The sequence below is a fragment of the Rattus rattus genome, chromosome 9 (assembly GCF_011064425.1).
Source record: "Rattus rattus isolate New Zealand chromosome 9, Rrattus_CSIRO_v1, whole genome shotgun sequence".
NCBI classification, from domain to species: Eukaryota; Metazoa; Chordata; class Mammalia; order Rodentia; family Muridae; genus Rattus; species Rattus rattus.
Window position 1 is genome coordinate 94319982 of NC_046162.1, and position 14267 is coordinate 94334248.

The 14267-nt window shown below is 45.5% G+C and overlaps 1 protein-coding gene across 1 annotated transcript in view; it reads left to right on the top strand.

Moving 5' to 3' along the window:
* The window catches only part of Pitpna (phosphatidylinositol transfer protein alpha), a 41864-nt gene that overhangs the window by 20867 nt on the left and 6730 nt on the right, over nucleotides 1-14267 (top strand). Inside the window, exons 6-10 of the mRNA XM_032914033.1 lie at nucleotides 436-510; nucleotides 3277-3360; nucleotides 9871-9948; nucleotides 10075-10185; nucleotides 10889-11011. Of these exons, the coding sequence (XP_032769924.1) occupies nucleotides 436-510; nucleotides 3277-3360; nucleotides 9871-9948; nucleotides 10075-10185; nucleotides 10889-11011 (471 nt within the window). The remainder of the gene's footprint in view (nucleotides 1-435; nucleotides 511-3276; nucleotides 3361-9870; nucleotides 9949-10074; nucleotides 10186-10888; nucleotides 11012-14267) is intronic.

A 14267-nucleotide genomic window follows, 5' to 3' on the forward strand; every position in this document is an offset into this window, starting at 1 on the left:
TTTTTCAAAAGCACAAAAGGGAAGGAGACAAAATTAGCAGAAGCCTCAGCAACAGCCTCATTACAGGGAAAGGGGCCAGCTCTAAGACTAACCTTTCTTCAGCTAGGAGACTTTGTGGGCTGTTGATTATATTTGCATCCTGTGGTTAAATACTAAATTCTAAACTCGGACAAAGGTGGGGTTTGGCCTAGCTGTGAGAAGGTTCTGATGTCGGCCAAGTCACCTAGATTTTGTGAACTTCGCTTTTCCTTCTCTGTAAACTAAGGGTGAGGGTATGTCTAAAGCAGATGTAGCACTGTGGCCACCCAGACGAGGCAGCTGTTATTATCAAGCCACTGGAGCCTCACAACTCCAGGGCTGCATGATCCCTGTAATGGGAGGGTAGTTCTCCAGTCTGACCTCGTCAGTTACTGAGGTGTGCTTTCCCTCTTCCAGAATGAATACATGAAAGAAGACTTTCTGATTAAAATTGAAACCTGGCACAAGCCAGACCTTGGCACCCAGGAGAATGTAAGTATCACCTCGCAGCAGCCCAGGGAGATCTCTCCAGGCCTTTGGCAGATCTCTCCAGGCTCTACCTATAGCCTCTGCCTCCCTCCCTGCACAGGGTCCTTTCTGTGCTTCTCTTCTGCCTGGCTAGGAAGGCTGCCTCTCTAGTCTGTCCTATAATGTAGTTTCCTGTCGTTGGTTTGCAAAATGTCATCTCTAAGATTCTTTGCTAGGCTTTCTTATAGAGCAGGGATTAGTCTAAAATGTAGTTTTGGACACCCAGGAACGATGTCTTTAAAGCATCATAGTTGTGGTACTTCTCCAAACTCAAAGTATGCTCATGTTCCCTTAATTATACCTATGCATGTTCAAAAATGTTCTTTCTTGTGTGAAGCAACATATACAAGGAGATTCACCACAAATCCCAACAAAATAGACCCAGTCAGTGGGATACCAATAAATTGTGCAGCCGAACAGTAGCATACTATGCAGCCATTAAAAAGCCAAGGGAGGGTTGGGGATTTAGCTCAGTGGTAGAGCCCCTTGCCTAGCATGCAAGGCCCTGGGTTCGGGTCCTCAGCTCGGAAAAAAAAAAAAAGAAAAAAAAAAAAAAAAAAGCTAAGGGAACTGGGTGTGATGATGCACACCTTCAATTCTTCTACTCTGAGGACAGAGGCAAGCGGATCTCTTGAGTTTGAGGTCAGTGTGGTCTAGATTGTGAGTTCAGGGACAGCCAGGGCTACAGAATGAGACACTGTTTCCAAACAAAACTAAGAGGGAACTGAAGAGAACAATCCTTCATGTATTGTTCAGTGTAAAAGCAGGATATTAGAGGGCTAGGTTGACAGCTGCACAGGTCACAGGCCCCGGGACAATCTAGTCCTATTACTCTGCTAAGTGGACATGGTATGAAATGACTCCTACAACTTACTGCTATTCCCACAGATTGGCATCTCTCAGCCCTCTTCAGAGAAGCTTCTCCTATCACAGCTGCCTTAACACAGAGGCTCACACGAGTGGGGCTTTCACATCACATCCCCACTAAGGCCCAGTGAGCTTTGCAGAAGGATTGTAAGAGCCTAACGTGGTCGGTAACAGTGTTTCCCAGACACAGCAGGGAGATGCACTTATGAACCCACATAATTTTTGATACTATGCACAAGATCTGTGAAAGCTCCAGCCAGCCAGAAGCCCACCCTCCAGGTGGGCACTCAAACTCCCACCACCAGCCAGACTTGATGGTGCACGCCTTTAATTCCAGCACACAGGACCAGAAGCAGTCAGAGCTCTGAATTTGAGGCCAGCCTGGTCTCACGACTTAAAAACCAAACACAAACATCCCTCCACTAACTGAGCAGCGATTGGCATTTGATTGCTGCTGAAAGGAGAGGATATTAATCAAGGTTCTGTAGAGGAACAGAAGAAAATGAATCTAGACAGAAGGGGAAGGGATTTATTACAGTGGCTTACAGGCAGTGATTCAGCTAGTCCAACAATGGCTGTGTACAATGTAAAGTCCATGAATGCAGTGGCCCACATTCAAGGTGGAACTTTGCACTTCAAATGATTTAAGAAATATCCTACATATGTGTACCCAGCCATTTGGGTTTTAGTTAATTCCAGATGTAGTCAAATTGACAACCAAGAATAGCTTTTCCAGAGAGTCAGTTTTCTTTAAAGATGTAACCCCTGGTAAGTTGACCATACACTAGGGCAGGTCCCACCGCCAAGATTAGTTGGGTAGTACAAACTGAACCGGATGAGGAAAAAGGAAGGAATAATCTCAAAGTAGGGTGTTAAGGGTGGTTAAATGAATATGTCCGGGCTGGAGAGATGGCTCAGTGGTTAAGAGCACCTGACTACTCTTCCAGAGGTCCTGAGTTCAATTCCCAGCAACCACATGGTGGCTCACAACCATCTGTAATGAGATCTGATGCCCTCTTCTGGTGTGTCTGAAGACAGCTACAGTGTAATGATATATAATAAATGAATAAATCTTTTAAAAAAATGATTATGTCCAAAATTCTGAAAAAGAAATTAAAAAAGAAAGGTACAGCTGGGCACAGGACCCAGGAGGCAGAGACAGGCAGAACTGTGGAGTTTGATGCTAGTTTGATGTCCATGATGAGCTCCAGGCTACTGTCAGCATTAAAGGAAAATCTACACACAGACCACATCTTCTGTTCCTGGGGTCAGAGTCAGGCTTGGGGGATGAGCCAGAGGTGGTTTTACTCTGTTTAGCCTTTTGCACACTGACTGTGTGGAAAGGCATCGAGTCCATGGATAGTCCTCAGCCAGGGGCAGGTGCTAGGCAGGGCCTGCTGAAATGACCTTAGTCTAAGGACAGATCTCCAGCGCCTTTGAAGAACTGTACCCCAACTGTGAGGCTAAGAAGCTCTTCTCGGAAATGTTGGGCCAGAAGTATTTCAGACATTAGATTTGGAATGTTTGTATAGGAGTGTATGCAAATTACAAAATATATTGAAGAAGGGATCAAAATATAAATGCATTCGTGTTTTATATACTTTCTATACACAGCTTGAAGGCATTTTACATGGCAGTTTTAGCCTGCCTGTGTTAAACTATAACTGGTCATATGAGATCACATGTGAACTTTTCCCCTTGTGGTATCATGGCAGCTCACTTGGAGCTTCTGATGGTGGATGTGTAACAGTTGTAAAAGTCTGTACTAGTAAGAATATCTCACCAGAGTCCCTTTCAGATAAAGAACGCTTGTCTTTAGCAGAACTGCACAGGCATAACAAGTGCTCTCTTATTTTCTTGCAGGTGCATAAGCTGGAGCCTGAGGCATGGAAACATGTGGAAGCTATATATATAGACATCGCTGATCGAAGCCAAGTGCTTAGCAAGGTAGGGACTCCTTAAAAGGTGTGGGGGTGCAGAAGTGCCTTGTAACTGTAAAGACACTGAGAGCCTTACCCAACCTGGCTCCGAGGGAAGTCCTTTCTGGTGTGCATCCCTTGTCTTGTTGTTGTTACTGCTTTTATGGTACTAGTGGTTAAGCCCAGGGCCTCCTACATGCTAGAGACCAGCTCTGCCTTTCAACTACATGCCCAGCATGCCCCTCCCAACCCCCTCAACTACATGCCCAGCATGGCCCTCCCCGACCCCCTCTGTGAGGCAGGGTCTCCCTGTGTTGGTGTGGTTCATAGAGATCAATCTGCCTCTATTGAGATTAAAGTTGCACACCACCATACCTGGTATCTTTTTAGTTTTTTTAGACAGTTTTACTGTGGAGCCTAGCTGTCCTGGAACTCACTCTGAAGACCAGGTTGGCCCCAAACTCATACAGATCCACCTGCCTCTGCCTCCTGAGACTTGGGATTAAAGGCATGGCCACTACCACCCAGCTCCAGAGAAGTTTTACTTTTTAAGACCAGGTCTCACTAAGTTTCCGGACATGGCTATTTCTAAGGTAATGTTAAGAGTTCCCTGGTTCATAGGGCTGAGAAGATGACTAAGGGTTAAGTACACTTACTGCTCTTGCAGAGGACCTAGGTTGAAAGCCATATGCATTGCATGCACATGACACACATGCATGTAGGTAAAATTCATATACTGTATATATGCATATATATTTTCAAGTTTCCTGGACCAGCAAGATGGGCTCAATGGTTAAAGCACATGTCACCAAGCCTAACAACCTGAGTTTGACCCCTGCTACTCACATGGTGAAGGAGAGAGGGATTCCGTGTTGTCTTCTGATCTCCACATTCACACATGCACACACTTGCAAACACTTACATACATACACATCCATGATGGAGCCGTCAGATGACAACTGGATGGAGTCACTTCTTTTCTTTCTCCACTGTAGACTCAAATTTAGGTCCCTATGCTTATGTAGCAAGGACCTTTACCAGCTGAGCCATCGCACTGGCTTTGAATTTTATTTATTTTGCTTCTGTCTGTGTATGATGCACATATGTGGAATCCAAGTACAGAGATTTGAGATGATTCTCTTTCTCCACTGTGGGTTACAGGGATTAGACTCAGGTTATAAGGTTTGCATGGTAAAAACTTCTATCCACTGAGCCATTTCTCCAGCTATGACTGAGATATTTTTATTGGTGCACACCTAGGGTTCCATTACCCACAAGTATGAAGCAAAACGATTATGTTCAAGGCCAGCTTGGGCTTAAAGTAAAACTTTCAAAAAACAAAACGACCTTTTTACTGAAACACAGTATCCATAGCAAAGTATGTATACATCATAAATGCACAGCTAGGCGAGTTTCTCAAACAGAATTTGTGAATATGTTTCACAAGCAGAAGAGTAGCAAGAACTGTGGGTCTTTGAGTAGCTCTTCATCTGTTGTATGAGTGGTGGAAGATTAGAAAATAATAATAATGTAGGCCAGGTGTGATGGCACACACCTTTAGTCCCAGCACTCAGGAGGCTGAGGCAGGTGGATCTCTGTGAGTGTGAGGCCAGTCCGGTCTACACAGAGAAACCCTGTCTTTTTTTTTTTTTTTTTTTTTTTTTTTTTTTTTTTTTTCGGAGCTGGGACCGAACCCAGGGCCTTGCGCTTCCTAGGCAAGCGCTCTACCACTGAGCTAAATCCCCAACCCCAGAGAAACACTGTCTTAAAAAAACAAAACAACAAAAGTAAATCTAAACTAGATAGGTGGGTAGATAGATGATGCCTGCCCAGTAATACCTAAGAGGTTATTAACATAGAGCACCTTCAGTAATTGTTTTTATTTTTATTGTAGCCCAAAGTGACCTGGAACTTGTGACTTTTACCCTGCCTCAGCCATCTAAGCACTGGGACTAGCAGCATGAGCCACCATATCTTGTGGTTTTTCTTTTTAAACATTTTAGGTAGCTGGGCACAGTGGAACAAGTCTGTATTCCCAGCACCTGAGGAATATTTGTTATTTTAAAATTTGTCATGTATTTACTTATTATATGTGTTTATTGACTGCTGGTCACACAGCAGGTGTGTGTAAGTCAGGCAGCCTCGTGGAGTGAGTTCTCTCCTTCCTGAGTGGGTTCCCAGGATGAGCTCACACCATCAGGCTTGACCAACCGCAAGCACTTTTACTTGCTGTCCATCTCAAGACTGTTTTTTAATTTTTACTTTATGAAGCAGTTAGAGTTTTTTTTTTTTTTTTTCGGAGCTGGGGACCGAACCCAGGGCCTTGCGCTTCCTAGGTAAGCGCTCTACCACTGAGTTAAATCCCCAGCCCCTCAGATTAGAGTTTATTAAAAGAGGTTTTAATATAGACTTTTACTACAGGGACTAAGAGAAAGGCACTTGGGAAGGAAGCAATGCATCCAGAGTGGAGGTGTGAGGGCTTCCTAAAGGAGTGTCAGCTGTGGTACTGATGCTGTTTAACCAGGAGCTTAAGCTAGGAGATTGTAAGGATGATGCCCAGTTGTTCTCAGCTCTGGCTGTGTATTAGAGTCATCTGAAGCAACTCCTGGTCCCCCTGTCCCCACATCTCAGGTGCTGGGAATACAGACTTGTTCCATTGTGCCCAGCTACCTAAAATGTTTAAAAAGAAAAACCACAAGATACGGTGGCTCATGCTGCTAGTCCCAGTGCTTAGATGGCCGAGGCAGGTTAAAAGTCACAAGTTCCAGGTCACTTTGGGCTACAATAAAAAATCCAGGCTGTCAAGGTGGCTCAGCAGGTGAATTTGCTGAGCCAGAGGACCTGGGTTTGATGTCTGGAACTAGCCCGGGTGGTGAGCATTGACCAAATGCATCAGGGAGCATGGCTACTGTACCTCCTACAGGATTCACTGATCCTGTGGCTCATTCAAGAAAGATGCCCAGGCTGGAGAGATGTCTTAGCGGTTAAGAGCACTGGCTGCTCTTCCAGAGGTTCTGAGTTCGATTCCCAGCACCCACATGGTGGCTCACAACCATCTGTAGTGGGATCTGATGCCCTCTTCTACCATGCAGATAGAGCAATGTATTCATATACATAAATAAATCTTTTTTGAGAAGAGAGAGGAAAAACCATTTCTTGAAAGCTGTCTTCTGGGGTTGGAGATATGGCTCAGCGGTTAAGAGCACTGACTGCTTTTCCAAAGATCCTGAGTTCAAATCCCAGCAACCACATGGTGGCTCACAACCATCTGTAATGAGATCTGATGCCCTCTTCTGGTGTGTCTGAAGACAGCTATAGTGTACTCATATATAATAAATCAATCTTTAAAAAAAAAAAAATGAAAGCTGTCTTCTGTCCTCAACTTGAGCTGCCACCTACCTACGCGTGTTCAGATACACACTCACAAATAAGCATTCACAAAAAAGAGCGTAAGGAAAGGGAGGAGGTGTGCTTCAACAGCTAAGTGTGCCTGCGCTTACAGAGAGCCTGTAACTCCAGCTCCAGAGCATCTTCAAGCCTCAGACTCATTTTTTGTTTTTCAAGATAGGGACTCTGTATAGCTCTAGGTATCTTGGAACTCACTTTGTAGACTAGTCTGGCCTCGAACTCAGCGATCCACCTGCCTCTGTATCCCAAGTGCTGGGATGAAAGGCGTGTATCACCACCTCCCAGCTAGAAAATACATTTGAAGGAAAAGTTCATATTGTCCTCAACTGAAGATATTTTGTCTCTGGGTTTAGGTAGGACGGCCCAGAAATCTGTATTTTAGAAGTCTTTTCTAGGAATTTGGATGCATTCTTAAGTTGGATAATCTGTTGTTAACACTGGAAATACATGCTTCCTCAGACAATCTGCTGACACTTTAATACTGACAAAACTGCAAACAAAGCCTGGCAGAGAAAATCACACAGACTAAGTATAACCAGTTTGTCTCAGGGTCACTATCGCAATGATCACACAAAGAGGAAAGGGTCTGTCTGGCTTACACACCCACATCATATTCCATCACCGAAGGAAGCCAGGAAGGAACTCAAATAGGGCAGGAACCTGGAGGCAGGAGCTGGTGCAGAGGCCATGGAGGAGTGCTGCTTACTTACTGGCTTGCTCCTATGGCTTGCTCAGCCTGCTTTCTTAGAGAAACCAGGATCACTAGCACAGGAAAGACACCACACACAGTGAGCTAGGCCTTCTCCCACCAGCCACTAATTAAGAAAATGCCTATAGGATCACCTACAGCCCAGTCTTGTGGAAGCATTTTTTAAATTAAAGGTCTCGCCTCTTAGATGACTTTAGCTTGTGTTAAGCTAGTATAAAACTGTCCAGCACTATTGACCCCTTGTCATCTTGATACATAAACACTTTACTATTAAACTACAATATTTCCTTTCTTATTCATCCCCAAGATGAATTAAAAACAAATAACAAAGGGGTTGGGGATTTAGCTCAGTGGTAGAGCCCTTGCCTAGGAAGCGCAAGGCCCTGGGTTGGGTCCCCAGCTCAAAAAAAAAAAAAAAAAAAAAAAAAAAAAAAAAAACAAATAAAGTTCCACAGTATACAAATTTAAACACATTAAAAGTTCAGTCCCAGGGGTTGGGATTTAGCTCAGTGGTAGCGCTTGCCTAGGAAGCGCAAGGCCCTGGGTTCGGGTCCCCAGCTCCAAAAAAAAAAGAACCAAAAAAAAAAAAAAAAAAAAAAAAAAAGTTCAGTCCTTTAAAATATTTAGTCTCTTTAAAAATCCAAAATCTCTTTTTAAGGTTGAAATCTCTCAATTGTGGGCCTCTATAAAAATCAAAATAAATTAAATATTTTCTTACTTCAAAAGAGAAGAACCAGGGCACAGTCACCATCAGATCAAAGCAAAACTCCCAACCATGCTAGTAACACAGTGTCCGATGTTTGCAGTCCACTCATGATCTGGGCTCCTCTGGAGGGTGTGTCCCCTTCTCCAGCTCGGCAGCACACATAGCTTGTACTCCAGGCCCTGGCTGACCCACTCCACTGCTGCTGCTGTTCTTGGGGATCATTCCGTGGCACTGGCATCTCCAAAGTACTGGGGTCTCTGCTGCAACTGGGCTACACTCTCACCAATAGCCTCTCCTAGGCTCTTTTCTTGGTGCAAGCCTCAACTTTCTGAATGACCCCATCAGTCCTTTGCCTACAACTGCCTCTGAGGCTGTACCTTCACCAGTAGTCAGCCTATCCTGGCCTCGCACAGCCCAGCCTCAGCTGCTGTCCATGACCCTTCTTCATGTCTTCAAAACCAGTACCACCTGGGCGAGTCTTACACTACCGAGTTTGACTGTCAGTGCAAGGAATGACCTTGTCCATGTCTGGAATGTAGCTTCTGTGTACTGACTCTCATGAAACACTTCCAGAAGATTTCACCTCCGTGATACTGGTCTCTTCTTAATCAATGCTAATTCCTCAGCTACAGCCTCCCAACTTTAATTATCGAAGTAAAGCAAAGTTTCACTGTGATGGTTCTGGTCTTTGTTAATCACAGCTGATTCTTCAGCCCCAGCTGACCTTCTCATAGCATCTTAGGTAAAAATAACAAATGGCCCAAAAGAGTCCGAAACTACCCTCTGAATCTTACAAGCCAGGCCCCTATTTTCTGCCTTGCCCTGAGCATTCTTAGCTCCAAGCTCTTGCAGAACAGCCCATTGAGGTCTCAACACTCATCGGCTTTTCTAGTCCCTCCCCAAAATATGTGGCCAGGCCTCTCACAGTCCCACTCTCCTGGTACCCTGCTTGTCTGAGGGTTACGTTTGCTGTGATGAGACGCCATGACCAAAGCAGGGGAAAGGGTTTATTCTACTTATGCTTCCACATCACAGCCCATCATCCAGGGAAGCAGAGCAGGGACATGGAGGCAGGGAGGATACAGAGGCTGTGGATGGTGCTTCTTGGACCACCAGTCTAGGGATAGTACCGTCCACAATGGGCTGGGCCCTCCCCTACCAGTCTCTAATTAAGAAAATGCCCTACAGGCTTATCTACAGTCCAATCTTATGGAGACATTTTCTTCTCTTTTCTTTTTTTAAAGAGTGTGTGTGTGTGTGTGTGTGTGTGTGCACACACACACACACACACACACACTCCTTTAATCCCAGCATGCAGGAGGCAGAGGCAGTCAGCTATCTTGAGTTTAAGGCCAGCCTGGTCTACCAAGTGAGTTCCAAAATGTCCAGGTTTACATATACCTGTATGTCTTGGAAAACAAAACAAAAAAAGGAACTATCTAGCAGACAGTTCCTTATCTTGCCTATAACATTTTCCCATACTCCACTCCAGCAACTTCAAGAACTACTGTGGCTGGGCATGGTATTCAGCTTGGTCCACGTAGTGAGCTGGTGCAGGGCAGCCAGGGTTACACAGAAAGACCCTGTTTCACAGCACAACAAGCCAGAAAGAGCTGGTATGAAATGCCCTCTCATGAAAACTGCCACTTCCTCATCCTCACCTCCCCTTCCTCCTCCCTCATTCTCTCTTCCAACCCCATTCCTACTATTTTCAGGATTACAAGGCAGAGGAAGACCCAGCAAAATTTAAATCTATCAAAACAGGACGAGGACCGTTGGGCCCGAATTGGAAGGTACAGTTCACACCTTACCACCAAGGGGCCAGACATATTATGGGTGGGCCTCTCCTTTTGGAGGAGGGTGTGAATGGGGTTTGGACAGCCTGAGATCAACCTGCTTCTGGGTATTTTCTACTGCAGCAAGAACTTGTCAATCAGAAGGACTGCCCATATATGTGTGCATACAAACTGGTTACTGTCAAGTTCAAGTGGTGGGGCTTGCAGAACAAAGTGGAAAACTTTATACATAAGGTAAGTTTGCAGGCTGAGACCTTTCCATGTGTCTGTGTTCAGGACCAATTGGACCCAGACCTGTTTCTCAGTTGCTAGCATTGGAATTTTGGGTTCGATTTGCTAGCTCCTCCCTTGCACATGGTGTTCTACATTTTAATGCTGTCCCTCTACGGGCAGCACATGTGACAAGGAAAGAAACAGAGGTGAAAGAAGACAAACAGGAAAGGCTTTGCTGTGCTTGAACTGCACATAAAACAAGTTTCTCTTTTCAAGTCAGAAGGCAGAGGCACTGTGAGCCAAACTCCCAGGGTCCCAGTTACAGAAATGGCCAGACTTAAGCCTCTTCATTCTCACATGTGTTAGAATCACACTTCTGGGCCACATCTTATAGCTGCTGGCTAGTCATAACCCATCATTAGGCACCAAAGACTATAGAAAATGTGGCAGTTATTAGGGGCCTTGGCTTGGCCAGATCCCATGAGCAGCCTGTCTTGGTAGTATTGGGGTCAAAGGGCTCACCTGTAAGGTGGATGGCCATTCTTTCTGGAACACTTACCTGCCAGAAACAGGAAGGCAAAGGTCACTGACCTGTGTCACAGCTCCAGATAAGGCAGGCAGGCAGGCCTCACTCTTCCCCTCCACCCAGTAAACTGTGGATACTTGGGGGATGCCAAGGGGCTTTCCGTCTCCGCTCTCTGACTTGCTTCCCTCCTCCTTACAGCAAGAGAAGCGTCTGTTTACAAACTTTCACAGGCAGCTGTTCTGTTGGCTCGATAAATGGGTTGATCTGACTATGGATGACATTCGGAGGATGGAAGAAGAGACGAAGAGACAGCTGGATGAGGTGAGTCAGATGCCAGGGGACTCTTAAGTGTGTGACTGACTGTCAAGGAGACTGGTACACATCTAAGAGCACCATCAGCCTGTTGTTCTAAGAACAAGCCCAGCTCTGTTGTGTACTCCCAGGCAGTATGGGAACTATAAGGAGAACAGTCTGTACTCGGGAATACAGTGTGGCTGAGGTCTTGGCACAGGCACAGAGACAAATATGGTAGTCTGTACCTGATGCCAAGTGAGTAATACACCCGCTACAGTGACTCTTCAGTCAGGGTGGGGGATGGTGCTAGGCTGTGGAACTTGAGGTGACCGTGGGGCCAGGCAGGTTCAGTTGATCACCCACATTACCTAGCGAGGACAGCCACAGTCCATACAGAAGCCCCCTGTGTTCTGTGTGGTTGTCTCAAGCTAATTTTGCAGGTGAGAAGATTTTGTTTGTTTGTTGTTTAGATTTTTTGGTTTGGAGCTTGGCATTGATCCCAGGAGGAGAGCAGTCTGCTCTCTGAGAGCCTGACGACCCAGCACTCTTGTTTTATTTAAGGAATAGTCTTTCCTCAGAGACCCATTTAGGGGGATGCTCAGTGAAAACCACCAGGCACCCTTTTTCTGCTCTTGTTCATAAGCTGAGAGGCTTCTTCAGCTGAGGTGGGCAAAGCTCAGCACTGCCGCTGCAGGTGACAGTGTATGGGGCCGGTGCTCTCTTGATCCCTTGTGTTACTCTGCCCTACATGCCCGTGGCAAGCCTACGGCAGGAAGTTCCGTATCTTTTTAAGGCATGTCAGAGTGTCCAGCAGAGGATGTGCTTTCCAGCCGAGTCTGCCTCGAGTTGCCGAGGTGCACAGCACACAGACGTTTGTACTTCAGTGCTGGGTTAGGGCAGAACCTGGGCGAGAGTCCTTCTTCCCAGAGCCTCCCAGGGAACTGTTTCTTCCTTCTGGGATGACATTCTTCCTGGGCTGACTCACCACTAAGTGGTGTACAAGTTAGTTCCTGCTGAAGGCGGATGTCTTGGTTATTCATTCAGCCGCCTCTAACAGGCGAGTGGCAGGATTTAGAGCACAGCACCTGATTCTTTACAAAGGATCCTCCAGAAGTTGTAGACCTAAGTCACATTGCTGATTCTGTTTGTGTGGAAGAGACTTGACTCTTCCCGTCCTCCTAGTCCTGACCCTCCCCTGCTCCCTGCAAAAGTTAGAGGAGCAGCAGGAGGATGGTAATCTGGGTTTAACGGGGACTCTGCCCGCCAAGGCCAGCATAAGTAGTTGGGTATCCTGAAGCACTCACAGCTCTTCATTCTGTGCAGCTGTTAGCACGGGTGAGGAGGGTTCTTCTGGGTTTAAGCACAGCACCTGTAAGTAAATGGATAAATAAGTTGCTGTAGTTTTGGAGGAAAGTCTCCAAACAATCTTGGGGATCTGCCTTCCTTATGCCCAAACTTGATAGTCCTTAGAATTAGGGCTTTGCTTTTAACATGTGCCCACCCCTGCTTGCAGTGACCCTCCAGTATGTACAGGACAGTTGTGCCAGTAGCTTAGACAGATGCTTATCGTCCACCAGGGAATCATGACTGCAAGGGACCTCTTTGGAATTAGAATTTTAAAACTAACTTGTAATGGAAGAAAAAGACCAAGTCCATGTCATTGTGGAGTATGCTTTAACCTCTAGCAACCATACAGGCCCTCATGTGCTAATTCAATCCCTGGCCTCTGTTTCTGCTTGTCTAAAAATATAGTCATTGGGCTGGGATATGGTTTGGTGGTAAAGCATTAAGTGTCTAGCAGGCACAATACTGAGTTTCTTAATACTATATATACAAAGCTTTAAAAAGAGTTTTTAGTTTTTGTTGTATTTAAAAAAGACAGGGTAATAGTCCAGTCTAACCTCAGACTCTATGTAGCTAGAGGTCACCTTGAGTTTTCAGTCTCCCCGCCTTTGCTTTCTGAGTGCTGGGATGATAGGCATGCACCATTCTGCCCACTGTGGTGCTGAGGATCAAGTCCAGAGCTGCGTGCATCCTGGGCAGACACTCTTCCAGCTGAGCTACATCCCTAATCCAGAAAACTTTTGATTTTGATTTGATTTTTTTTTTTTTTTCGGAGCTGGGGACTGAACTCAGGGCCTTGCGGTTGCTAGGCAAGCACTCTACCACTGAGCTAAATCCCCAACCCCGATTTTGATTTTCTGATTAAGATTCTGTAGTATCAGGCTGGAGAGATGGCTCAGTACTATCTGCTCTTGAAAAGGTCCTAAGTTCAAATCCCAGCAACCGCATGGTAGCTCACAACTATCTGTAATGAGATTTTCTGGTGTGTCTAAAGACAGCTACAGTGTACTTATATATAATAATTAATTAAAAAAAAAAAAGATTCTGTAATATTAGCCAGGCCGTGGTGGCACACACCTTTAATCCCAGCACTTGGGAGGCAGAGGTAGGCTGATGTCTGAGTTCAAGGCCAACCTGGTACAGACAGATCGAGGTCTAAGAGACACGTCTCAAAAGAAAAAAAAAAAAAAAAGGAAGAAAAAAGGAAAAAGATTTTGTAGCATTTTCTTTCCTACTGTGGGTCTGGTCCCTCTCCCACCTGTTCCTTCTGCAGCTGGCCCTGTGTGGTTAGCTGAAAAGCTGTCTGACACCCCTGCTCATGCCACTCCCAGGAGGCTGCTGGTAGCTGATCTCGCTGGGCGTGGGCTTGGGTGAGAGGGTTATTTTTTGCTTCTGAGAGTAGAAGACTTTCTGACTGCCAGCTCTCTATTAGAGTTGAGTTTAGGTCTTGAAGTCTGGACAGGTTACCAGACGTTACATAGATCTCTTTGAAGTATTTAAGAGACACATCTGGAGTTCACAGTTTTGAGTTATAGTGGATTTGCATTTTGAAGGTTAAGCTAATAGGAGAAGCCATTCTGTACTGAGCTCAGTTGCTGGGACAGACAAAGGAGAACACACACTCTGACACTTTGGGCCTGTGAAGTAAGTAAAGGCACCTGCTGCTAGCCTGATGACTGAAGTTCCGTCATGGGATCTACCTGGAGAGAACTGACTCTCACAAGGCATCCTCTGATCCAAGTCTGAGCCACGACACAGACACACACATGTGCACACGGAGTTTACACTTTTAAAAGATTCCCATAACATCCTCAGAGACAAGCTCTCATTTTGATTTCCTCTGACCTAACAGAGGTCTGTCCCAGAGCAGACCATCTGGAATACTGGCTAATGTATTAAAACACAGTCGTAGCTTTGTTTTTAAGTACAGTATAATTTC